Source organism: Sus scrofa, chromosome 13 (assembly GCF_000003025.6).
Source record: "Sus scrofa isolate TJ Tabasco breed Duroc chromosome 13, Sscrofa11.1, whole genome shotgun sequence".
NCBI classification, from domain to species: Eukaryota; Metazoa; Chordata; class Mammalia; order Artiodactyla; family Suidae; genus Sus; species Sus scrofa.
In genome coordinates this window covers 6,324,916-6,352,849 of record NC_010455.5, presented here as the reverse complement: position 1 = coordinate 6,352,849, position 27,934 = coordinate 6,324,916, and the positions used below count along the sequence as shown (strand labels likewise).

The following is a 27,934-nucleotide window of genomic DNA, read 5'->3' as shown; positions in this document are numbered from 1 at the left end:
AGAAGTGAGTCACGTCAACTTTCTTTTTCTCATTTTCTGCCTTATTGCTATTGACAAAGGTAAGTAAGCTGAGCGGAATTTTTTCAGAAAATGGCACCATGATTTATAAACATTTAAGAAATCTGATCTGCTAACCAGGAGAACCATCACTTAGTTATGGGACTTTGGGCACTAGGGCTTGGTTTTTCACCTATAACGTAAGTGAGATGAATTAGATAAATTGCCAGGAGATCACTTCCCATTTTAAGTTTCTGTAATGCTTTGAATCAGTAGCTGTTATACATGATGGTTTTCAAGCTAAAAGTAATTTTATAATTATTTTGTAATTTATAGCCACACCTGATCCTAAAGACGCAATGTCACTTACAAACAATTTATTTGAAAGGAAGAGAATAGTTAGGAGAGATTCAAGCTCACCATTCATATTTATATTCTGAGAATCATAATTCCACTCAGATACTTTCTTTTTTTAAAAAGAGTATAGTTGATTCACAACATTGTGTCAATTTTTGCTGTATAGCATAGTGACCCAGTCATTCATACATATATATATATACACACACACACACACACATATATATACACACACACATACATACATATACACACATATATATGTATACACACATTCTTTTTCTCATACTATCTTCCATCATGTTCTACCCCAAGAGATTGGACAGAGTTCCCTGTGCTATACAGTAGGACCACATTGCTTATCCATTGTAAATGTAATAGTCTGCATCTACCAATCCCAACCACTATGGAAATTGGTATGGAACTTCCTCAGAAAACTAAATCTAGAACTATCAGATACTTTCTTTATGGTAAATCTATCAGGGAAGAAAGTTTCTGAGTCAGTCTTCCCCAAAGAGTATTACTAAGCAGTAAGAGAAGAAAGAGCTCAAAGGTAAAAATAACTTCAGGAGATTCTGGGTTAATCACAGTTGAACAGATTTCTTTATTACTGAATTTCTCAGAGGATTTATAATGCTAAAGTACATTGAGACTCTCCAAAAGAGATATATTATCTCCCAACTTTTCATTATGAATATAATTTATTTTTCATGGAACATTTAATTTTTCCCCATTTTAAAAATAGCCACATCATCTTACATTTATATAAAGTGGTAGAAATAAAATATTTTGAAAAATATCTATTTTATCTAGAAAATCCTAAGGACTCCACACAAAAACTACTCAAACTGATCAATGAATTCAGCAAAGTAGCAAGACACAAGATTAACATTCAGAAATCAGTTGCATTTCTGTATACTAACAATGAAATATTAGAAAAAGAATATAAAAATATAATACCTTTTAAAATCACTCCCCCCAAAAATAAATACCTAGGACTAAACCTGACTTAAGAGGTGAAAGACTTATATGCTGAGAACTACAAAACATTAATCAAGGAAATTAAAGAGGATGCAAAGAAATGGAAGATATTCCATCCTCCTGGGTTGGAAGAATTAATATCGTAAAAATGGCCATGCTACACAAAGCTATCTACAGATTCAATGTAATCCCTTTCAAATTACCCATGATATTTTTCACAGAACTAGAACAAACAATCCAAAAATTTATATGGAACCACGAAAGACCCAGAATTGCCAAAGCAATCCTGGGGAACAAAAACCAGCAGGAAGTATAACTCTCCCAGAATTCAGGCAACATTACAAAGCCACAGTAATCAAGACAGCATGGTACTGGTACCAAAACAGACATATAGAAAAATGGAATAGAATATAGAACCCAGAAATAAACCCAGACACCTATAATCAATTAATCTTTGACAAAGGAGGCAAGGGCATAAAATGGAAAAAAGACAGTCTTTTCAGCAAGTGTGCTGGGAAAACTGGACAGCCACACGTAAATCAATGAAACTGGAACACACCCTCATGCCATGCACAAAAATAAACTCAAAATGGCTTAAAGACTAATACGTAAGACAAGACACCATCAAACTCCTAGAAGAGGACACAGGCAAAAAACATTCTCTGACATCAACCTTACAAATGTTTTCTTAGGTCAGTCTCCCAAGGCAACATAAATAAAAGCAAAAATAAACCAATGGGACTAATCAAACTAACAAGCTTTTGCACAGCAAAGGAAACCATAAAAAAAAAAAAAAAAAAAAAAAAGACAACATACAGAATGGGAGAAAATTGTTTCAAACAGTGCAACTGATAAGGGATTAATCTCTAAAATATGCAAACAACTCATATAACTCAAGAGCAAAAAAACCCAACAATACAATTGAAAAATGGGCAATAAACCTGAATAGACATTTCTCCAAAGATATACAGATGGCCAACAAGTACATGAAAAATGGTCAACATCCCTGATTACTAGAGAAATGCAAATCAAAACTACTATGAGGTACCCCCTCACACCTGTCAGAATGGCCAAAGTTAACAAGTCAACAAATTACAAATGCTGGAGAGGGTGTGGAGAAAAGGGAACCCTCCTAACTGTTGATGCAGCCACTATGGAAAACAGTATGGAGGTACCTCAGAAGACTAAATGTAGAACTACCATGTGACCCAGGAATCCCACTCGGGCATATATTCAGACAAACCTTTCCTTGAAAAAGATACATGTACACATATGTTCATTAAGCATATTCACAATATCCAGACATGAAAACAACCTAAATGTTCATCGACAGATGAATGGATAAAGAAGATATGGTATATATACACAATGGAATATGCCTCAGCCATAAAAAAGAACAACCTAATGCCATTTGCAGCAATATGGATGCAACTAGAGACTCTCATACTGAGTGAAGAAAGTCAGAAAGACAAAGACAAATACCAGATGATATCACATATCTGGAATCTAATATATGGCACAAATGAACCTTTCCACAGAAAAGACACTCATGGACTTGGAGAACAGACTGGTAGTTGCTCAGGAAGAGGGGGACAGAGTGGGATAGACTGGGAGTCTGGGTTAATAGATGCAAACTATTGCATTTGGAGTGGATAAGCAATAAGATTCTGCCATATGGCACAGGGAACTACATCTAGTCACTCGTGATGGAACATGATGGAGGATAATGTGAATCATATGTATATAAGACTGGGTCAATTTGGTGTACAGTAGAAATTGAGAGAACACTGTAAATCAACTATAACAAAAAAATAAAAATCATAAAATAAAATAAAAAATTTGTTGGCTAACCCAAATCCCAGATTATAAAGTCATTTTCGTAGATGCCAAACAGCATAAAAATAGGAGTGGGTTTCCATTCTCTTCTCACTCAACTAATAAAAGATGAGTATTTTCTATCTAGAGAACATCCTGCTACCTGGAACACAGAAGTAACGGCAGTAAGAAAGAACAGCAAAAGATGCAGGGGCAACTCTCAGAGAGGCAAGCTAGACTCTAGAAGTTTAGTAGAGGAGAGCAGCCTAAAAAAGACAAATACCTTATAATATATCTTTCTCATACATGTCAGTTCTCCTGAGTGCAAACAAGTTGTCATCTGCTGAAGAGCATGTAGTGCCTACATTGGCTTCTAAGCCCTAGAAATGTCCAATATTGAAGAACCAGGAAGAGTCAAAAATAAAGTCCAAGATATTACTTTGTCTCTGTGACTGAGTTGAAAAAATAATAATGTAGTAACATTCATTAAGTGGATACTCAAGCTTAGATATGCCAAATGACTGCCCAAGTTCATAAGAACTCTAACGAGGTCATGAGGAGCCTTTTTCAAGTCCTAATTTATGTCTATCTTGGGTGAGTAGAAGACATCAAAGGCTGGCAAAGGAAAAAGTTACAAAACCACAACGGATTGGCTTATGGACACACCCAATTTGTCTGTGATTTTCACTTCCTTCTTCTTTTCTTTTTTAACTGAGGTATAGTTGACATATAATATTAATAGTTATCTGTCATCACACAAAGTTACACAAGTTCTTTCCTTGTAATGAGACATTTTAAGATTTACCCTCTTAACACCTTTCAAATATGCAGTATAATATTATTGACTACAGACACCATGCTGTACATTATATCTCCATGACCTTTTTATTTTATAACTGAAATTTTGTACTCTTGACCACTTTCACACAATCTACCCACACCCCAATATTCCCCTTCTCACTTTCAACCACCAATCTGTCCTCTATTAGTTTGGTTTTCCACAGCATAATACTCTCAAAGTCCACCCATGTTGCTACAAACGGAAATGCTTCATTCTTTTTTGTGGCTGAGTAGTATTCCACTGTGTATACAGTTGCCACTCAGTATCTGCAGGGGATTTGTTCCAAGACCCTTGAGAATACTAACATCTGTGGGTGCTCAAGTCCCTCATATGAAGTGTCACGTGTTTGCATGTAACCTACACACATCTTCTATATCCTTTAAATTATCTCTAGATTACTTATAATACTAAATGCAATGTAAATTTTGTGTAAATAGTTGTAAATACAATGTAAATGCGAAGTAAGTAGTTGCTGGTATGTGCAAATTCAAGTTTGCTTTTCCTATACTGCCATCTTGAAATGCCTCTCCTACAATTTTCATTTAAAATTCTTTTTCGAACTAGAATGTTGTTATTTGTGATTAAACAGTGATTTAACAGCCCTTTATGGTTATACTTTTCCAATAAAGAACAGTTTAAATGAAAAAAAATATTAAAGAGAAATTTCCTTGAGTTTGTAGCCTTACCAAGCTACCTAACTAGACAACATTGCCATCTAGTGGCCTAAACATACTACGGCCATCACTTTTGGGGTGGGAGCTAGGGTCTTAGCATAGGTCTGAGAGAAGTGCCCAGTAAGTGCAATATTAGCAGTGAAGCCAAAGCCACACCAAGAGGATATTAACTCTTCCAGGGCAAACCTGGGCTGATATTCAGTTAGAGAACCCAAAGCTATACCAACTCACAGAGAAAAAGTACCACCATTGAAACAAAGTTTTGATCTGCCTCACTTTCTTTATTTCCTTTTCTTTGAAATTTTAGGGCCCATTCTTTTCATTTGAATATTCACCTACTACTTTAAAACACTTTCCAAACATTCTCTCATCTTTACCACAAGGATGTTGTCATCATCAGCGGGTAAAAATGCAGGAATCAGACTGCTCACGGTGGTCAAGAGCCCAAAGGGAATCAAAGCCTTAATGGAGATCTAGAATCTGTCTTAGAATCAGCAAGCAAGAGCAAGGATTTAGGGGCAGAAGACTAGGAGAAGGCTTATGAGAGTGAAGCAGGTGCAGCTTCAACTGAGGTTCTCAATACTTAGAGGTAAATATTCTTAGCAAAACATCCCTCAGGGCTTCTCCTATATTTAAAAACAGATACTCAGTGCTTCTGCTGATTGACTAGAAGGTTTATATAATCCTTTCCTTCTGCAACTAGGCCACCTAGGGCAACCACCTTCAACATACTGGAAAGGCAGGGATGGGCATAAAGAACTATGCCCAGGACTGGATCATAATGAGAATGCCATTGATGGGTTCCTGCTAAGCTTCATCTCTGACTCTGTGCCGGTAAGATCATAATAGATGTTGCGAGTACACACAAAACAGCCATTAAGTCTTTTTTGGCCCACTTTTGATGAAATAAGGATAGAAACAAAAAAACATCGGTTTAGATCTGTTTGAACAAAAGTTTAGCGAGAAAGCTGGAAGAGGTAATTTTCAGAAATCCAAATCTGTGCTCCTCCAAAATTTGCATCAGAGGCTGAGTCATGCCCATGCAAATGGACCTTAGTTCAAATTCGTGTCAGAAAAATGTGGAGCATGCTTACTTCCCTTATGCAAATCTCCTAGGAAAACAGTCATTGGTTCTTACCTATAATAAAAAGAATCTCCACTGCAATGTCACTGACTGTTGTGCTCCGAGTCGTAGATAGGTCATCATTGCCAATAAAGCAAACGTTGTAAGGTACGGTCACGGCAACATAAAACGTTGCCAGAAGAATAAGCCAGTCCCAGCCAGCTTTAAAAGTGCTAAAATGCAAAAGTATGAATTTGGACTTTTTTGCATCAGAAACTTTATACTCCGGAAATGCTGGTTTATCTACAAAAACATTCTGTGGATAAAGACAAAAAAGAGAGAAGGGAGAAACACAGTATTAGAAACAAGGAGCACATAGCCTTAAACACACACTTCCGTGGGGAGGAGCACACACACAATGGCAATACATCTTAAAAGGGACTTTGAGAAGTGGGTGATGTAAAAAGTAGAGCTGTATGTACATATTAAAATTGGGGAGCTCCCAATTAGTACCTGTGAGGACGCGGGTTCAATCCCTGGCCTCATTCAGTGGGTTTGGGATCCAGTGTTGCTGCTGTGGTGTAGGCCAGCAGCTATAGCTCCAATTTGACCCCTAAACTGGGAACATCCATATGCCGAGGGTGTGGCCCTAAAAAGGAAAATAAAATAAAATAAAATAAATAAAATAAAATAAAATAGGGCAGAGAGCTTTGTTACAAGTAATAAGAATGTGCAACATGTAGTCATCAATGTTAATAAGTGAATATGAAGAATAAAAAGATCATTACCTAAAATGTCACCTAGAAACATCCAAAGTTGCAAGTATAATCCTACATATTTTAATAACACAAAGATACAGTTATGTTCCTATTGTCATGGGGACATTCCATATACTTACAGCTTTGAGATGACAGGTCACTATCTAAAGAAGATATTTGACCTGAAATTCTAATGACAGCAAAGGTTCCCCTTTTTGGCCACACCCATGGCATATGGAAGTTCTCAAGTCAGGGACTGAACCCATGCCACAGCACTGACTCAAGCCATAGCAATGGCAATGCCAGATCCTAAACTGCTAGGCCACCAGGGAACTCAAAAAGTACCTTTTTCAAAATACAACCAACCAGATTATGCTGACTATTGCATTTTGTATTATAGTTGTTGGTGAAGTTGGGAACCCAAATCTCATAACTTTGATTGACATGGATTTATTCTGATACTGGCTAGCTCTTGTTAAGATGGCAGAGTGAGAAACAGTTACTTAAGAGTTATTATTCAAGTCATGGAAGGAGAAAGGCAGTGTTCACTATGCAGGTGATTAAATGCAGAAGAAAAGCTGGAGTTTTTATAGCTGCAAAAGCACTTCACTTTGAAAGCAGTCCAAATTGATGAACAATTCTCTTTATTGCTATGAGACAAAGGGAGGCCCAACAATAGTGTGTATAGAAATTTGACGGTCTATGACCAGATATTTGCAGACCTGGCTTTGACCTCAATTAATGAGAAACACAAGATAGGTAATGGAAACTTAAATTTGAAAGTTAAGTTGAATGAATAGAACAGTTTAAATTCTGGAATACCTGTTACTTGCAGGTCACAGTATGTTCTCTTGTTTCAAGCATTAGAAGGAAGGGCAAATTAATGTGCTATGTTCTGGGATTAATGTACTTGAAGATTTGGGAATGGCTCAGAGCTAAAAGGAACATTAGATTTCTGGTGGTGACTATCAGGGACCAAATATTTCTGCTACCTTAATATTGATGCCTCTCTTATCTTGCAATCTCTCCTTGGTAGGCATTTATAACATGTGTTTCTGCTTCCTGTTAATATTCTCACTCAACCCACAGGGCACCTCATAAAGCCTGGAGTTCATGGTGGGGGAGGGACTGCTTCACTCCTGCCAGATGGTTCTTTGATGCCTATCTGCCACCACGTCTATATTCCCTTCAATGTCCTGACTTGACCTGCTTCCTTTGTCTTATTTTGGTTTCTAAGAGAAGTTCCAAAGTTGGATTGTCACATAAAACTGAGAAGAGAAGAAAGAAGTACAACGGTTGGGCTTCTCATCAAAGCCGAGGCTGGTGTCTAGAGGAGCTACTTAGGCTTCATTAAGTATTAATCCCAAGGTTGATAATCCACAATAAGGCAAGATGGATTCTAATATGAAATTTTCAACTATTTACTATAATAACATATTACCAAATGCCTAAGAAGACTATCTCAATTGTTATCCCAATAAGTCTTTTCCTATTATGTGACAGAAGTGAAATTTTTACTTTATTTGAGAAAGAAGCCGTTTTATGATTGAAGTTAGGGAAAACTCAAGTTTTTACTTTATTTTTTTTGATTATGCTGATTACTTGAAGCGTTAGTGATGCTGATTGAAAAAGTCAGCCATGTAACAGTTATCTCCACAAATCAAAAAATAAATCACAATATTCCATTTTATAGGCTATTTAAAACATATCACCTGAATTCTTTTAAAAGATATTGAGAATTCAATACATCTCAGATTAGACATAAGTTTTAATAGGATTTAATTCAAATTGTGCATATGTCTTGACACAACCACCTGAGTGAAAAAATAGAGCCCTTCTCCTCCTTGATTTACAAAGTTTTATCCAAAACCTTTTGAATGGAAGAAAATTTCTTACCATTGGAAAAGTGTGCTTTTAGCAAGTAGGGAGAAAAAAAACATGTTATTTATAACCCTGAAACATAGAATTTGCCTAAAGAATAATAAAACCAACTATTCTTGATTTTAGTCATATATTATTTATTAATTTTGAAGCATATTCTTTGGCACTCAAGTTGTTTGAGCTGTTTAACCTTGACCCTATAAATTACTGAAACACAGAGACTAAAGCCTAATTAAAGTAATTGCTTCCTAAACTATTTTTGCAACATTTCTTTGAAACTAACTTCTGAATGAGCAAAGGGATGGGAAGTGTTTCTATGGTCATCACGCTGAGTACTTTCAGGGTAGTGTATGCCTTTGTTAACGACCAGCCCACTGCCCTGCTGGTCATCTTTGAGCAACTAAAGTACTGTCCTTTCAAGCTCCCAAGGCTCCTACATGATCTTTTGGGTTGAAGACACTTGCATCATCCCATCATTTAACAGACAGAGTCACAAATCAAGGAAAGCAGAAATTAAAACTCTTTCTGGAGTTCCTGTTGTGGCGCAGTGGTTAACGAATCCGACTAGGAACCATGAGGTTGCGGGTTCGGTCCCTGCCCTTGCTCAGTGGGTTAACGATCCGGCGTTGCCGTGAGCTGTGGTGTAGGTTGCAGACGCGGCTCGGATCCCGCGTTGCTGTGGCTCTGGCATAGGCCGGTGGCTACAGCTCCGATTCAACCCCTAGCCTGGGAACCTCCATATGCCACGGGAGCGGCCCAAGAAATAGCAACAACAACAACAATAGACAAAAAGACAAAAGACAAAAAAAAACAAAAAAAAAAAAAAAAAAAAAACCTCTTTTCTAAGATGTACGAGGCAAAGTTAGAGCCAGGTCTAAACGGTGTTAGTTATATCCTGATTCTCAGAGCTTGCTAATGGCCTGATGAGCTGCTCTATTCAGAGGTGCATCATATATTCCTATTCCACAGAACTGTATCAGAATCAGCAAAGTAGGGGCAGAAGCACCATGGCTTTGAGTCAGAGGATTCATGGTTGGGTCACCTATCTGCAAGCTCCACTTTAGAGATAAGTTGTTCTTTTCTCTCATTAAAATTGAAGTAAGAAAAATCCTATCTAGTACTGGCTTACTGTAAAGATCAAGATCAAATAACATGACTACAGCAAAAGGAATCTGTAAATAGCAAAGAGGTACAAAAACAAGTTTCTTTTCTTCTTCCTTTTTTTTTTTGCATGTGAATGTTAGTTAACACAGCTAGAGTTCCCCAGAGACTGACTGGTTATCCAGTAAGCCATCCAGATCTTTGTTTCTTCTTCCCTCCTCTCTCTTTCTGCTGTCTTTTAACCATTCTCCTCTGTTCTCCTTGAAAGATAGTGAAAAGGACCAGTCCTGATTCCACACTTTGTTTTCAGAACTAAGACATTACCTGTATTGTCAGAGTCACTGTGTTGATTGGACATCCTTAATTACCATGTATTATTTTAATGCTCCACCTTGATGTTTTGTATCTCTTAAACAAATGCAATTTAGCAAATTAGCCAAGCAGTAGGAGTTATGATTTTTGAAATGTGATTTTCAAGTACTCTTCTATATTTGCTGAATTGCAAAGCAAAACAGTATGTTCCGTGAATGCATTTTTAAGTTCCCTAACACTTGGTACCTTTAAATGATTCTTGACTAAAGGCTAGAAGACAGTGTCATCTTTCAGATTTACAGAATCTCTGGCTAATATTTATTTAGGTGCCTTGCTGGCAGGCTTGCATAGAATCAAGCTCAGATGTGGTTACCTGTGTTTCTTCCCAGAACTTTTTTATTTTCCATAAGGCTGACTTAGTAACTGAAGGCAGGTGTAATGAGGAAACAAAAGAAGGATTCATAGATCAACTGGTGTGCACTGTTTCAACTCTATCCCTGGACTCTCAGGAAACCAGTGACACTAAGGCACAGGTATCCCTAGAAAAGCTTTATATGAAGTCAAGATAAACTGAACAGTGTGTGACTCTTCACAGCGGAGCATGGCAGATCAGCTCCAGTGTGGGTGATGGTCCTGGAGCACAAATGAATGGAAACAGCTTGTCTGGCTTCCAGAGAAAAATCACATGGAAGCAGAATTAGATTTGCTGCCCCTTTCATGTCAGATCTCCCTCCACATATAGGATTGGGCATCTTTGTTCACGCAATCAAATAAGTGGGCCCTTTTTTTTTCTTTCTTTTTTTAGGGCCACACAGGAGGCATATGGAGGTTACCAGGCTAGGGGTCGAATTGGAGCTGCAGCCTCCAGCCTACACCACAGCCACAGCAATGTGGGATCCCTAACCCACTGAGCAAGGCCAGGGATCGAACCTGCATCCTCATGGATACTAGTCAGATTTGTTTCCGCAGAGCCATGAAGGGAACTCCCAGATAAGGGGACACATTTTGTGTCCGATGCAAGCCTCTGTTTTATCAGAGCATTCATATGTCAGATTGGGTAGTCTTGAACTCTCCTTGTAAGAAGTCAGATGCCAAAGAATCTCTTGTGTCCTTAGTTCCTAGAATCTTGGGATCTGAGATCAATTCCAAAATAGGTCTGATTGTTTGATGTGACTTTTTCTAATGTCATTGCCAAGTTAGACCTTGACTCTTGGTACCTGCTGCCCTTAGTCATAAATGTCCCTATAGTTGTGTGTTCTTGGGATTCCACAGTGCAGATTAATGATATTAATGTCATTTGAAAAATCATTTTTGAATATTTACAACTAAAAGGACATAGTTCTGGATTTCTCAAGGAAATCTTAGTTCTAAGACCCAATGATGAAATTAACTGTGAATTCCAGAAAGACATTATGTCACATAAAACTCTGCAGACTCACCTTTTATAGCTCTGTTATTTGCTGTGGCTTTTGACAGAGAACCACCAGGTTTCAGAAAGGAGCCCTACTATAAATTATTAAGAGTGTGACTTAAAAAAAAAAACTACATAATACATGGCATGTCATTTCAAATCCAATGTTCCAATGTGTGAAATTTCCAACTGTGTGTTGCATAAAAGGTCAATTTCTAAATGGAGTAATAACTTTAATTGGCTTATGGTCCCCCTGGATAAAAGCACAAAGTGAAATGAGATAAAGTACAAAGTAGATGGAACTAAACTTAAATTAGAGAAATTTTAACCAACAAACTATGAATATGTAATATGATTTGCTGTATCCTCTTGTTCATAAAATGTAGCTGGTCCCATTTACAGTGTCCCTGGTACCCTACTGTACTGACAGCAATAATATTCTATGCTGTGATAACACTATGATTAAGTACTTTTATTACAGAAATGCCTCATGACTGCTGACCTTTTCCAGTTTGTTCTTTATAGGAAAGCACAAGCCAAAGTGGAAAAAAATCAAGGAAAGCCAATAAATGGGTAATTGAGCCTTTCTTTAGTGAATCAAACTTTGCCACCAAGGGAAACTCTAGCATTCATAATGTATACACACACCACCTACATTGTTTATTTTCAACTTGTTCTTTTCTCTTCTTTGCAGGTGGCCAGAGATGTGATAAAGGACTGCTCGGCTCCGTCTCCGGGCTGAATCCAAGTGGGTCCCTGCTCTTGATCTTCCTTTGGCTTTGTCTGGGGGAAAACAAAACACATTAGGTACCAATGAAGGCATCATTTGATCCCAAGAACATCATTTTGGCAGTTTCTTCTCAGAGTTCACAGTACGTATTTTTCAATACCTAAAATGATCTGCTGGCTCATAATAACATTTAATTTAATTTTAATTCTTCAATATTTATATATTTCTGTCAACATATGAACATCATTTTATTTTAAAATTAAAGTAAAACATCCAAGAGCATAGAGGAGCTTTCAAACAGTTCCGGAAAATACCGCATAAGAAATCTTATTCCTTCCTTCCTGCTATTCCACATTCATATCCCTAATTTTATTTTCAACCTTTTTTCTTGATTTCTTCCAGAAAAATATCTATTACATATGCTATATTTATGTTTATTTCTTTGCATAAATGGAAGTTTACAGTAAAAAATATTCATGTTTTTCACATCAAAATCATGTAAATCATTCCTAATATGCACATTATAAGTTCTCGCTCATTCTTTTTTATAGCTACGAGTATACCAAGTTAAGGATATAACTAGCCTTATTCATTTCACTGTTTCCCTACCATGAACATTTAGGCTAATCCAAGATTAAAAAAAAAAAAAATTCTGCAGTGAAAATTCTTAAATGCATAGAGCTGTGCATTGGTGTGCCAAGATATTCAGTAAATAAATTACTAGCAGTGTATGTACATTTCATGTTTTGGTATACATCTTCCAAATTTCATTCCAGCAGCTTATACTCCCAGCAGCAGTGTGTGGACATGCCTGCTTTACTACACACATGAAAATTATAAAAGATAAAATAAGTGTTGTCTAACATTCTAATAGTTGAAAAATACCATTATATTGTTTGAAGTTGCATTTTTAAAATGATGAATGTAAATAAGCATTCACTTAAATATTTATTGTGCATTTGCATTACTCTTAACGATGTCTATTTATATTACTTTTGCTAATTTTTAAATTAAGTTGGCACTTTTCTATTTATTTGTGAAAGCCCTTTGTATATTAGTCACCATTTCTTGTCATACATGCTGCTGACAATGATCCCATTTTCTTACTTGACCTCTGATTTTATTTATGCAGTATAAAAATTTTAATTTCTATGTTGTCAGACTTATCAATCTATCAATTTGTGGTATCTAGACTTTATATCCTACATAACCTATCTTCATTCAAAAATTATTATTACTATTTTTTGTCTTTTTAGGGCCACACTCATGGCTTATGGAGCTTCCCAGGCTAGGGGTCTAATTGGAGCTGCAGCTGATGGCCTACACCACAGCCACAACAATGCAGACACTTAACCGCATCTGCAGTCTACACCATAGCTCACAGCAAGGCAGAATCCTGAACCCCCTGAGCAAGGCCTGGGATCAAACCCGCATTCTCATGGATACTAGTTGGGTTCGTTAACCACTGAGCCACATCAGGAACTCCTCAAAAATTATTTAAAAAATCTATACCTGTTTTCTTCTCACATGTTTAGTTTTTACTTTTTTATTTATTTTTTTTATTTTATCCTATTTTATTTTCTTTTATTTTATTTTTGCCTTTTCTAGGGCTGCTCCTGTAGCACATGGGGGTTCCCAGGCTAGGGGTCAAATCGGAGCTGCAGCTGCCAGCCTACACCAAAGCCACAGCAACTGGGGATCCGAGCTGCGTCTGCAACCTACACCACAGCTCATGGCAATGCCGGATCATTAACCCACTGAGCAAGGCCAGGGATCGAACCTGCAACCTCATGGTTCCTAGTTGGATTCGTTAACCACTGCGCCACGACGGGAACTTCTAGTTTTTATTTTTTTATTTTTAACATTTAAATCTTTAAGCCAATAGGACTCTATTTTACTAAAGTTATGTAGGAATCCAGCTATTTTGTTTTCTTGCCAAAGGTCTACCACCCAAGGGAAATAAATAAATTGATTATATGACATTAAGAAACATTTAGTCTTTATGTGGTCAGTTGGTGAACATATAATTTCATACTAAGTAAACTGTATATATGTTATAATAATTGCAAAACATAAAAATTAAAAACATATCTATCTAAGTTTTACCATCAAACCTCCCTAGCATTATGAAGGCTGTCTGATTCCTCTTCATAAAAATGAGTGGATTTGGTTGCTACCTCGGGGAAGCCATGTATTGACGGCCATTGTGTGTCAGGCCCTGTTCTAGATTCTTAGTATTAATAAATTTCCATTAATGCTCATAAATACTAAATGAGGTAGGCATTATTATACTCTATTTACAGAGGAGAAAACTGAAGGCTCTAATATAGTGTCACATGGCCACATGGCTAGTCAGTGGTGCCAGTCTGTGAAGCCAAATTGGTCTAAATTCTCTACTTCCACCTGTAGCACCAAGTCCTTTAATGATTTAAATCAATGCTCAAATGCCACTTGGTGTCAAGTGTCACACAGACTGATGTGTATGATAACTGCTGCCCATCTGAGCCTGATCTCCAAGTGTTTCAAGGATTTTCACCACCCCCCCCCATTCTCAGTCCATTCTGGGGTGCTTTTTTTCTTATTTTTAAAATTATTTAATTAATTTTTAACTTCTACTTTTTGTTGAAGTATAGTTGATTTACAAAGTTGTATCAATTTCTGCAGTGCAGCAAAGTGATTCAGTTATCTGTATACATATACACATACTTTTTCATATTCTTTTCCATTATGCTTGATCACAGGGTATTGAATCTAGTTCCTGTGTTACACAGTAGGACTTTGTTGTTTGGGATGCTTTTAAACGACCAGGAAATGCTTTATTTACTCCAAGAGTCTAAGCTTAAGTTACATGGTTTTTTAATTGTTCACCTTTTGCTTTAAACTTTGAAAGAATGCTTAAAATAAAATGATATATTACTCTAGACCTAAATCAATAAAAACAGATTCACAAAAGAACACAATGTTGAAGATCAAAAGGGGCACTTTTGGGGGAAACGCTACTGAACAAAGCAGATTTCTCTGTGCTACTGAAAGTTAAGATCATGCCTTCGGGTGTTCAATTGTTGGTCTGCAAAGGACACATAAGTTACATCAGAAGATGTAATTATTAAGCCATCAAGGTGTAATTTTAAACATATTTAAATTGGAAAACTGCCCGAGTTTTAAGAAAATGTCAACAGGACTATTTAGGAAAGGCCAGCTGGCTGCTTATGAGATATCAGTTGGTATCAAATTGCTAGGTGGAATTACAGCGCTAACAAGAAAATGGACCAGATTAGAGCTGCATGACAGTCAATAAACTAAATCCCTTCTCAGTGGAGAAATCTAATTATTGGTGAGCTCCTCCAAGTCAACTACTTTTATAGTCCTAAAGAGGAAACCCTCAAGGGAAATGTCAACGAATGTGTATGTCTTGGTCTTGGCTCTAAATGGAAGAAAAAAAAGTTTTCCTTGAAACGTTTTAGCCACAACTTAACCCTCACAAGATTGGGACTGAAAATCATTCCACTTAGGTGATTTCAACTCTCCTAGGCAAAGGAATGAATTTAAAATGGTCCTGGGAAGGGAGTTCCCATTGTGGCTCAGCAGTAACAAACCCAACTAGTATCCATGAGGACGCAGGTTTGATCCCTGGCCTTGCTCAGTGGGTTAAAGGATCTGGCATTGCTGTGAGCTGTGGTATAGGTCGCAGACATGGCATGGATCCAGTTTTGCTGTGGCTGTGGTGTAGGCCAGCAGCTGCAGCTCCAATTTGACCCCTAGTCCGGGAACTTGTATATGTGTCAGGAATGGCTCTAAAAAGACAAAAAAAGTCCTGGGTTGGTAGATCCTGAATGAAAAAAAAAAAAAAAATCATAAATAGAATAGAGACCAACTCATTAAAATATATAAATATACATATACATACAAAATATTTGTAATAGCAATATTCATAATTTTCATATGCATACACATAAAATATACATGCAAAATATACACATGCATGTTTGTGTGTATAACTAGAAACAAGTCAAATGTCCATAAATAAAAAAATGCGGTATAATCATGACATAGGATGTTAAAATTTCATTAAATTAGATTTAGAATAAATGGAAAACGAATGAAATACTGCCTACCTGTTAGCATAGAAATATCTCAAAAACATAATGAGTTCAAAAGCAATAAATTGAAGACCACTGACCATATGGCAACATTTTTATAATATTCACACATGTGCAAAACTAAGTTACATATCACAGAGGGAAATGTATTATAAAACTGCCCATAATCACATGACTACAGCAAATTGTGAAACGATTGGAAAATATAGTCTCTAGCTGGATCACCATGGACCTTACTAAATGGAATTAGCAAAATTCTATTTTGTAAACTGGATTTGGGGTGTATGAGGATTTTAAATAATTCTTTCGTATTACATATATTGTATTTTTTAGCATAAAAAATATTGCACAACAAAAAAAGGACAAGACCAACGTGGTACTGAAACGGTTAACTGTGGGACCTGCCCGAATTCTTGGGAGCAGGGGTGAGGGTGGGGCTTCGTTTGCTTAAGATAAATGGATCAGGGTTAAAATTCAAGGGAGGAATAGATGTTAACAAGATGAGGGGTAGCAGAGGGAAGAATATTTCTGAGAGGAAATAAAAGGTATGAAGAAGGCCTTGGTCAGGAAGGTGCTCAGTGTCTTGAAAGAACTCAAAGGAGTCCTTGAGGACTGAGATGTAGAGAATGGGAAGAAAAGAAACAGCAAAAGTAGAAGATAGGCGGAAGCACACTGCACTTCCTCACACTACCTTAGCCACACTGAGGGGCAGACAAAGCGGAGGAATATAGTTCCTAAGTCGGGCAGCCGCGTGCCCTGTGAACTCATAGTTGTCCCTGAACAAGTCTCTCAGACACAAAATAAACCTGTATTCTCAACTGCAAAACTACCACAATATACAAGAGAAAATCAAATTAAACTAGAAGGATATACAATTGAAATCAGAAATAAAAGAAAGTGAGAAGAAAGTTTAAAGAACATATGATCCGTAAAACCAGAGGAAGATTAAAATTAAACTTCTGGCAATTGTATTCAAGGGAAAAACAGAGACATCGACAACAATGTTAAGAATTTTAAAAGGACCATACGTTTAGAAGTGGTTTTTTGGGGTTTTTTTTTGTTTGTTTTGGGGTTTTTTTGTCTTTTTTTTTGGCGGGGGAGGGGGGCGCGGGGGGCGCTGTACTCATAGCAGATGGAAGTTTCCCGGCCAAGGACCTAATCTGAACTATATCCGCGACCCACACACAGCCCCAGCAACGCTATTTCCCTTGATCCACTGCACTGGGCCAGGATCAAACCGGCACCTCTGCAGCTACCTGAGCTGCTGCAGTTGGATTCTTAACCCACTATGTTAAAGCAGCAGTGCTTCAGATGGCTTTAAAGGTCAATGTTTTCAAACCTTAAAGGAACAAATAATTCTTTTATAGCCTAAGAACAAAAAAGAGCCTGAAAAATTCTGAATTCAATCAATAATTCTGGAAGATTCTGATGCCAAAACTAGGCGAGTATAATACAAAAAATATATCACTTTGAATATACATTCAAAAATCTTAAGCAATAATACATCAGTATGCTGAATACAGACATGTGTTAAAAGAAAATATAGATTGCATATGTGGGATTTATGCCAAGGATGGTTCTATCTTGAGAAAATCATAATATAGTTCAGCAGATTTATAAAGGAGAAAATTCATGTTATTATCACAGTAAGTATTAATTTTTTCAAACACGACTACATAAATATTTTTTAAAATAAACTTGTAGTAAGCAAGCAATAGGAGGAAGGAATCTTCTTTAACTCAATAGATAATATCTATTGGTAACTAAGGGAAAACTCATATTTAGTGAGATGACACTGGAAACTTCATCGCTTCCAATTTACAATTTATGAAAAGACAAAAATTTGCCCAAAAAATAGAAAATTAAAGTCAATGTAAAAAGTCATTCTGGAAAATTTTGAAAATACAGAAAAATAAAAAAATAAAGAATACCTAATTGTTTTCAATATCAACTATTTCATGCATGTCCTTCCAAAATTTTACTGGATTTATTTCTCACTATTCAGTTACAATTATATAACATGTATACCATTATTCTTTCAATATTAAAAAATAACACATGGACATTTTACAAAATTTAGAAGTGTAGGCAGTGTAAAAGAGGAAATTAATCTCTTTGATAAAACTATTCCCAGAAATAATTTAACATTTCGGCAAATTTATTTTTTGATTTTGTTCTAGGCTTTCTTTATTTTTTCATATCCTTGACCTCATATCATGTAACTAATCTTAAATATAACTAACACAGCAATAATCACAGGTTCTAGATATGAAAAAGGCTAAAGGGAAAAATAATCTGCCAAAAGACATGGGAGTAGACTCTTAGCTTTACTCAGGAAAATTGTCCATAATGCAGTTCATTCAATATGGACTATATGCATGTATCCATATCTACCTATCTATCTATCTGTAATTATTTTTAATATATAATTTTTTATTTCTTTTTAGGGCTGCACTCGCAGCATATGGAATCTCCCGGACTAGGGGTCCAATTGGAGCTGCTCCCAGCCTATGCCACAATGCCAGATCTGAGCCACATCTGCTACCTACACTGGAGCTTGCAGCAGTGCCAGATCCTTAACCTACTAAGTGAGGCCAGGATTGAACCTGCATCCTCATGGATACTAGCCAGATTCTTAACCTACTGAGCCACAATGGGAACTCCAAAAAATTATTTTTAAAGTTTGCAATGTAAATTTTCATTTGGCCACGCACTAAGACTTGCTTTCATGATGGAAATGAGACCACTGAATGATTCTGTGTATGCTAAGCTCCACATCAAGATACTGCCCCCCACCCCAGAATTAAAAGGGTTAAGTCTGTGGCCACTGGGAGTGTGCCTGCCCAGAGCCCTCACCTCTAAGCCCTCAGTCCTCTCTGTCATTGCCTTCAGCTGAAGGAAATAACCTTGACCAAGATCACGTCCTTTCCCAGAGTAGCCTGCATTCAAGGACTAGTCAACAGAGGCATGTAATGGGAAGCCACCCCCACCCCCAATCCTGAAGGCTACCTAGTTTTAGGTGGTGGTTACCTAGAGTCAGCAAAATATCTTGTTGCAACTATGTTTCAGCCCAACTTCTTCCTAAACTCAGTCTTTCCTTCTCTCCCTTTACACAGTCCTTTGTTGAGCCTAGGAGGACTCCCTAAAAAATTCTTGCAATCTCCATCTCAGAGCTGTTTCCCAGAGATTCTGACCTTCATCAACAGTGTTGCAGCTTAACCCTGGTTCACAGGGTCTAAATAAACACAGCTAGTTGGTGTTTAAGTGATGATTACCATCTGAACTGTGGGGTAAAGGATGTGCCCCAGAAAAAAAAATCACTATTTTTACAATACGAAAAAATGACTTGAAGGAAAAGAAGAATAATGTACTGAATTATTACAGGGCCTAGTTTACTCTATGTACTGAAGAATCCTTCTGGATTAATAATATAACTGGTCCAAACTGGTTTAGGCAAGAGACATATTTATAATTTCTACATTATTAGATTTATAATTTTGAATTATTTCTATTGGCTGGAATACAGCTTCAAGTAGTTTTTTCAGGAGATTGTTGGGTTATGTATTTTATGGTCTTCCATATACTGAACTGTGAACTGTGCAATGGTCTATTGTGACTGTGTTACTTCAAGAGTGTCAGAAAAGCCTGCAAGTCTCTGAATCTATCAGATGAATGGTGTGCCAGGACAGGGTGGTGGGAGCCATCCAAACCAGATGTAGGCAGTAAGGAAAAGTGTTGTCTGTAGAAAATTTAAAAACAACAACTAATCCAACTACATTTGGTCAGCTTTTTGTTACCACCATGTGCTGGTAATTTTCATAATTTCAGTGACAAAACATTCCTCCTCGACTCCAAATCTTTTGTGAATCTTGATTCGAAACAATTGCTGTGGTTATTGTTCAATTTTAATAATATATGTAAGATTCAAAATTAGCCCATTTATAATACAATTACAGACTGGGAGAAAATATTTCCAAATCACATCTCTGACAAGGGACTTATCTCTAGAATACATAAAGAACTCACAAAACTCAACTTTAAGAAAACTGAACAATCTACTTATAAAGTGAACAAAATGCGTGAAGAACTATGTCACTTAAGAAGATACAAAAATGGCAAATATTCACATGGAAGGATGTCTAACATCATTAGTCATTAGGTAAATGCCAATTAAGAGTCCAATGAGAGGTCACTACGCACCAAGTGGAAGAGCTAAAAATGAAAAACAGTGACAATACCAAATGCTAGAGAAGAAGTGCAGAAACTGGGTGTTTCACACATTGCTGATGGAAATGTAAAGTGATGCAGTCACTCTGGGAAAAGGTTTGGTGGTTTCCTGAAAAACAACTAAATATGTACTTAACCATACAAATCAGTCATTGTATGCCTTGGTAATTATCCTAGAGAAATGAAAACTGATGTCCACACAAAAACCTGTGTGCAGCTGTTCATGGCAGCTTTACCATAGCCAAGAACAGGAAACAACTCACATGTTGTTGAAACAATGAATGGTTAAATAAATTGTGGTATATCCAAGCCATGGAATATCACTGAGGGTAAGAAGGAACAAACTATTAATATATGCATAACCTGAAGAGATCTACAGGCATTATATTAGGTTTAAAAAAGCTTATCTCAAAGAGTTACATACTACTTGATTCCATTTACATAACATTTTTTAAATGTTGGAGATGGAGAACATGGTAGTCATGCCTTAGGGATAGTAGAGGGTAGAGGGTGTGTGACTCCACAAGGCTAGCAAGAGGGCGATGTTTGTAGCGATGAAATAGTTATGTACCTTGATTATTGCGGTGGTCAAACAAATCTGCCCATGTGATAAAATGGCATAGAACTAGACACACACAATGTGCCAATGCCATGTCCTAGTTTTGATATTTACATTATTATTATGTAAAATGTAGCTATTGGAAACAACCAATACTATCCTTGAAAGTTCCCATGAACCTATAACCATTTCATGTAAAATAGAAGGTCAAAGAAGTTCTTTTCATGTTACATCTAGATATTGGTTTAACTAATTTCGACTGCAGCCTATTGAGGCCTTTTAATCACTTTAAACACTTGAGAATCTAAGCTGCGTTGAATCCCGGAGCTGGATTTTCATGCTCAATGAGGCTGGCCCATCTCAAGAGTTTGTGTCAGTTTGAGAAAAGAATCCTTCCTCAAAACATATTAATTCCATGTATTATAAATTTGTTAACTTGAACTGATATTGTCAGAATATGACACTTAATTGTCATGTGCCAGAAAATTTATTATAAAAATACAAATTTACACATCCACAAGGCAAATGTGTGTATTTTTATATCTGTAACTCATACATTTAATGAGATACACATGGTTTATTGTTGTATTACTAATATTTAAAATAGAGTCTAGCATATAATTTGATTTTTTAATGAACAAATGAACAAGTTAAGAAAACCCTTGTTATATATTTTGTATAGCATTATTCATCTGTATATCTGTTGATTACTAGGAATCTGGCTTGATACTATGCTTATCAAATAACCACTGTCACCATCATTGATTTCATCTCTTGTCATTTTAGTCTACTTTTCAGAGAAATCCTTAAAGATTATTGTTCATAAGACTAGAGGCTATATTTTACAGAGTCATATATTCTATACAACTTCTAATGTAATTATATTTAGTCTATGCATTTACATTATGAAATAAACATTTAATTGAGTACACATATATACCAAAAACCCCAGGCAAATCAAAAGTCGACAGCTTGATTTCTGGTTGGTACTTATCTTGACTATTTAAATCCAAGAAAGATTATACAGAAGTATGGAATATATACATATATATCTACAGGGAAACAAAACTACTAGGACTATATATAGAACTCAGTCTCTGGCACACCCATCAACCAGTTTCAACAAATATGCATTACATGTATTGTCTTGTTTAGTTCCATCCACCTTACTCCTTCATGTTTTTTGAGGCAAATTCAAGGTATCACATCTTTGCTTAACGTATTTATCTATCCTTCTATCTACATACATAAATACATATATATGATTAAAAGATTTTGAACATAATCATAATATCTATCATCTAACTATATAACCATAATATTTTGACATTATCAAATATCCAGTCATTTAGGAACCGTGTTTTTTTAAAATTGGGATACTTAGATTCCCAGGGTTTAGAGGTGGTGGTATACAGATGGAAATGTGCTGAAGGTGAAACAGGAAAAAATCACCAGGCAATGTACAAGGCTTGAAAGTCCCATTTCTGTACGTCTATTTTATAAAATGGGCTTCTGAATGACATTTTACTGAATTAAAGAACTCTATATTTTAAAGAAAATGGAAATTACTAAATAAGCAATCTTGAATTAAAATTTAAAAAGTAATATACCAGAGGGGAATAGCTGGGGGTGGGATGGGGATAAATTATGAGTTTGGGATTAACATATACACACTATTATGTATAAAACAGATAAACAACAAGGACTTACTGGGAACTATATTCAATGTCTTGTAGTAACCTACAGTGGAAAAGAATCTGAACAAAAAAACAAACTATATATATATATATATATATATATATATGAATGAATCATTCTGCTATACACCTGAAATTAACGTAAATGAACTATACTTTGATTAAAAAGAAAAGGTTAATAAAAAAGTAACTTCAATTCCATTTTTTCGAAACTAGGAAAAAAATGTACATTTAATAGAGAAGTGAACTAAATAATCCTTTACACAATTCTTGGTCTTGAAGACATATTACTAAATTGTTCAAAAATCTTGCTACTCATAACTTAGTACAGAGGTAGGGGTAAGTTAATTACTAACCATAGCTAGAGTTAACTAATTGATTTCTTTATTCATGTAGTTGATTCACTTCAGCTGTTCTGTGTAAGGAATTTAAGTATTTGGGGAAAGTTTGGGAGGAAGCTTTATGTAAGAATTGGCTAAAGAGACAAAAGGAGAATTGTTTTAGGTTTCAATGGCAGGAATTCAATTTCCTTTGAATAGACTTCTTATTGCATTAGAAGAAATCAGAATAATGCCAGAGGATTATTACTATAGCAGGTAGTTTTTCCCTGGAAGTGAGAAGCAGAAATATCTAAAATAATTTAAAAGTCTGAGAAGACCAAGCAGCAAAACAGCAGGAAAAAAAGTGAAGGATTAAGATAAACTAATATTAAGAATTTAAAAAAAAGAATTTAAAAAGCATTAACAATTATAATAGATTCTAGCTGTGAAGATCAAGACTAATTTAAATTGCCGTTAAAAACAATAAGATTCCTTTGCGTAAGTTATTAAACCAAAATTACAAAATGACTCAAGAATTATTCACTTTAAGGTTTGTTAGAGCCAATTTATATTTATCCACTTTTAAATGTTGACCATTGTTTCAGCTAGATAATGGATGGGGTTTTATCATAATATGTTTTCTGTTTTTTCAGATAAAATTTTTCATAACAAAAAAATTTAAAACTTATTGAAAGATATCAAGTTGTGGTTATAATCTATTCAAGTACCGAACCACTAGCAATTTTGAATCTGAGAATTGACCACCTCCTTTATTTGAAAATTAAAATATGTAATTTTAAAATCAGAAAAAAAAATATTCACCATACAGAGGAGGAGGAGAGGCAAATGGAAGAGTAAACAGTTCTATTTGTTTAAAAATCTGAGCTTCTAAACATATTTCCAGAAAATATAGAAACGAAAATGCTTGGACGAGTGAATTTTTGAATCCTTTGAATTCATGAAAGTGTTTTCAGTAATAAATTCAAATAACTGGACCAACGCTAGGGCAATTGTCTTTTAATGAACAACAAGAATTTCACTGATGCTGTGTGTACATGAGTCAGAAATAACACACCTGGAGTTCCCCTGTGGCTCAGTGGTTACAAACCCAACTAGTATCCATGAGGACGCGGATTCCATCCCCAGCCTCGCTCAGTGAGTTAAGAATCTGGCATTGCCATGAGCTGTGGTGTAGGTCGCAGATGCAGCTTGGATTCCATGTTTCTGTGGCTGTGGCATAGGCTGGCAGCTACAGCTTTGTTTCAATCCTAGCCTGGGAACTTCCATGTGCCACAGGTGCAGCCCTAAAAAGCAAAAAAAAAAAAAAAAAAAAAAAAAAAAAAAAAAAGAATTAACACACCAATCTGACATAGGACCATGCATTTCTGCTTTTGACTCAATTTCTTTCAGTTAAGTTGAGTGTAGCCAGTAAGTAGAAAACAGACTGGGAGTTTTGGCTCATTTTACTGGGAATCATGCTAAAGAATTTAATGTTAACTCTTAAAAAAATGTTAGGGTATTCTAGAAAGGGAAAAGGTGGACTGACTTTTGCTTTTGGATTTAGAGGATCTGAGCGGCAGAAAGACCAAACAAATAGTGTTTGGCCATAAAAACTCTAATGGATTGGTAAGAACTGTCCTCTAATTATTTACTCTTTTAGGACATGGTTCTGACAATATTTATCAAGGACATAAATCAATGTCCCATAATCTAGAACACACACCAAAGAAAAAAATTCTCTGCATATCCTAAAAATAACAATTATTATGATACAAACAGAATTCTCTTATTCACATTTTTAAAAAATGCTTAGTCACATATTGGGTTAGGAGTTTCTTTTATGGAAATTCTAATCACACACAATAATGCATGAATCAAGCAAGATAATGTGTTTTCTTCAATTTTGTCCTCTCAAAAACTGCAATCACTAAATTGTCCCTAATCATTGCTATTCGTTTCTATTATTTTCCACAGAATTTATTGAGACACTGAGTAATGCAGTTTCTGGAATCATTTATGGATGATGTGGGCCATAAAACAAGTTTTTAATGCTTTTGGGGGTGCTTTGCAGAAGAATTCAAGTCTACATGTTCATATTGAAAAATACCAGAGGTTTAGTCGTAGTTATAATAGTGTGTAAAATTTGGAGTGAGTAATTGGGAGAAATATGGTTTAAAAGACTCCCCAAATCATTACGGAGAATAAAACTGATGAAAAAAGTTCAAAAACCTAAGCTCGATTAAAACACAAAGTTGTAACTAGTAGGACCAGAAACATTAGACAATCTTCTAGAAGAGAAAGGATTTCATGTGGATCTAGGAACAGGCAATGAAGTTGGATTACTAGGCAAGGGGAAAAATATGAGCCAAAGCTTAGGAGTAGCAATAACATGATAAATTCAAGAAAGAATACAGAAATCAGCATGAAGAAATAGTCATTTCAAAATGCTCTATAAAGCTTGAAGCATTTTTTGGAAATTATCAGAGGGCTGAGGACAAATGGATCTGACTATTATAAGTGATGTTTAGAAAGTTTCAAAAAAATTTCTCTTTCAGAGAAAGGTAATGGATAGAACAACTCTCTATTCACAGAAGAACAGGGGGAAAAGAGGCATTAACATGTACTGACCATCTTTTGTGTTTCAGTTAATCACTATGAATAAACTACATTAATATAAACCTCATGTTAACCTTATCAGGTAAGTTTTATCCTCTCTACTTAGTAGATGAGAAGACTGAGGAAAGAGAGCCTGATGTACCTTGCTTAGTATCATACAACCAGGAATAAGTGGCTCTGCCATCCATCTGGAGTTCTGTCTGTTTCTAAAACCCACGTATTTTCCACTAAAATGATGCATTAAAGAGAATGATAGAGAATGTGTGTGTGTGTGTGTGTGTGTGTGTGTGTGTGTTGTGTGTGTGGCTGAGTCACTTTGCTGTACAGTAGAAATAGGCACAACACTATAAATCAACTATTATGCAATAAAACATAAATTAAAAAAATAAAGAGGCAGAAAAAGAAAAGAAAAGAAAGAAAAGCAGCAAGTGGGATTAGTGGAGCTCCATAGGGCAGTGGAGAGGCCCAGCATCTTAGTATCCTGATTAGTATCCTAGTGTGATTAAAAAAAACAAAACCAAAAAACTTGGGGTACCCTTTTGAAAACAGAAAAAAATTTAAAAAATAAAGAGAATGACGACAACCATTCACCCCTTATAAACTGAGAAACTATTAATCCCATGGATCTTGACAGAAAAAATATGTGAACAGAGGCTCAGGAGGAGAAGAAAGTGGAAATTAGGCTGAGATGGAACAGTTTCCCAGAGGGTTGTAGGCTGCAGATGCGGCCACCAAACAAGCCTCATACTCTTATCCATGCATGCGTCTCTTCCTAGCAAAATGTAGAATTTATTTCCTCTTCTCTTGAATCTGGGTTCGTCCTGAAATTTCTTTGACCAATGGAATGAGGCAGAAGAGTTGGTGAGTGACTTCTGAACTTATGAAGCTTCTGTATTTGCCCTTTTTGGGACTAGCCTCTACGCAAATTAGCCAGGGCTCAACTACTGAATAACAGAGGGTGATAGAGAGATAGAGAAAGATGGAGATGGAGGGAGAGATAAAGAAGGGGGAGAGAAAGAGAGAGAGAGGGAGAGGTATTCCATCCTCCTCAGGGCACCAGATCTAAGTCCTTCAGGATGTTTCAGCCCCAGCTGAGTCCCAAGGTAAGAGCAGCTACATGGGTGACTCCAGCCAACACCATTTGGAATAGAAGAACCACAGAGAGTACCCAAATACCCAAGGACTCACAAGAAATAATAAACCATTGTTGTTTGCAAGCTTTGGGAGGAATTTGTTGTGTAGGAAAGGCTGACTGATACACCGACTTTGAGAACCTACAGTGGAGAAAACAAATCATCAGGAAAGGGTGAAAGACAGAACAACAGGATAGTGTCACCTTAGTCTCCATCTTTATTCCGATCCCTAAGCGTATATCTGACATTAAAGAATACCTCTATTAAGATACAGTCACTCCCTGGAAGGGATGTTTAGCTTCTTAGCAAGGATTAGTTGACAACTAATCGAGCACCAACATAGGGCACAGGATGGAGAAAAGGGTCTATTTAAGGCTGATCCTGAAGGAAAAGTAAGAAAGGTACCTGAGAGAATTCAGTCCTTTCAGAGCCTCCGCCCTGACACCTCTAGCTCATACCACTACCATCCCCTCCACAATCACCAGATATCATAATTGTTTATTGTGATTATGATTGATTTACAGCCACTTACTTTATGCAAATATTATCCTATGTAACATCTGATTTATTTTTTTCTCTAGTCTCATAGTGACATTCTAAGTTTGGCCCCTTTGAAAGATAATGAAACTAAAGCTCAGTAAGTTAAAACAACTTGCCAAAATCTTTGTCGTTTACACGAGGTAGCATGACAGTATCTGGTTCTGCTCAACCCCAAAGCCTTTGCCCTTTTGCCTTTATCATTCAATGTCTTATAGTTCATGGGCATTTTGTTCTTGAAGGCTGTCAACCCCCAAATTTTTAAAGGTACTGGCAACTGACTTTGAAAATAAGTAAGTCCTATAGGAAATTGGTCCATATTTTAGAGTTATGGACTACATTAAAATTACCTAACATGAGAAATAAGTCTATAGGAATTCCAGTGTAGAAATCCAAAAAAGTAAAATCCATAAAAAGTAAAAAAAAAAAGGTTTGCCTTCGTAATCTGTAGCAATAATAATATTAGCGCAATGATGGTGGGTGCTGAAGTGATCCAGTATTTTTCTCACTGGTATTCCTCAATGTCCTACATTAAAATTCCTTAGTGCCTTTTTCTTCTGAGCTTGTCTCAGGTTCATAGATGGCAAAGCAACAAAGTCTTTGCCATCCTTTGAGTTAGTGAAGGAATAGAAGAGGATATCTGTGTGGAATTCAGGCCAGTAAGAATCATCCAGGAATCAAAGTGGAAGGGGTAAAGGAGGACAAAGGAAGAGCAGAGGATGAAAATATATGCCAACTCCTTGTCTCAAGATCAACAAACAGATTCAACCTATTCATCCAATTTTAAAGCATCTATTTATCCTGTGCCGGCTACTGAGCTATGA

General features: G+C 36.2%; 1 protein-coding gene across 1 annotated transcript in view; it reads right to left on the bottom strand.

The window, feature by feature from the left end:
• Positions 1–27,934, bottom strand: part of KCNH8 (potassium voltage-gated channel subfamily H member 8) — a 429,124-nt gene that overhangs the window by 180,656 nt on the left and 220,534 nt on the right. Inside the window, exons 4-5 of the mRNA XM_021071363.1 lie at positions 11,847–11,974; positions 5,804–6,044 (exon numbers count right to left, since the gene is read on the bottom strand). Of these exons, the coding sequence (XP_020927022.1) occupies positions 5,804–6,044; positions 11,847–11,974 (369 nt within the window). The remainder of the gene's footprint in view (positions 1–5,803; positions 6,045–11,846; positions 11,975–27,934) is intronic.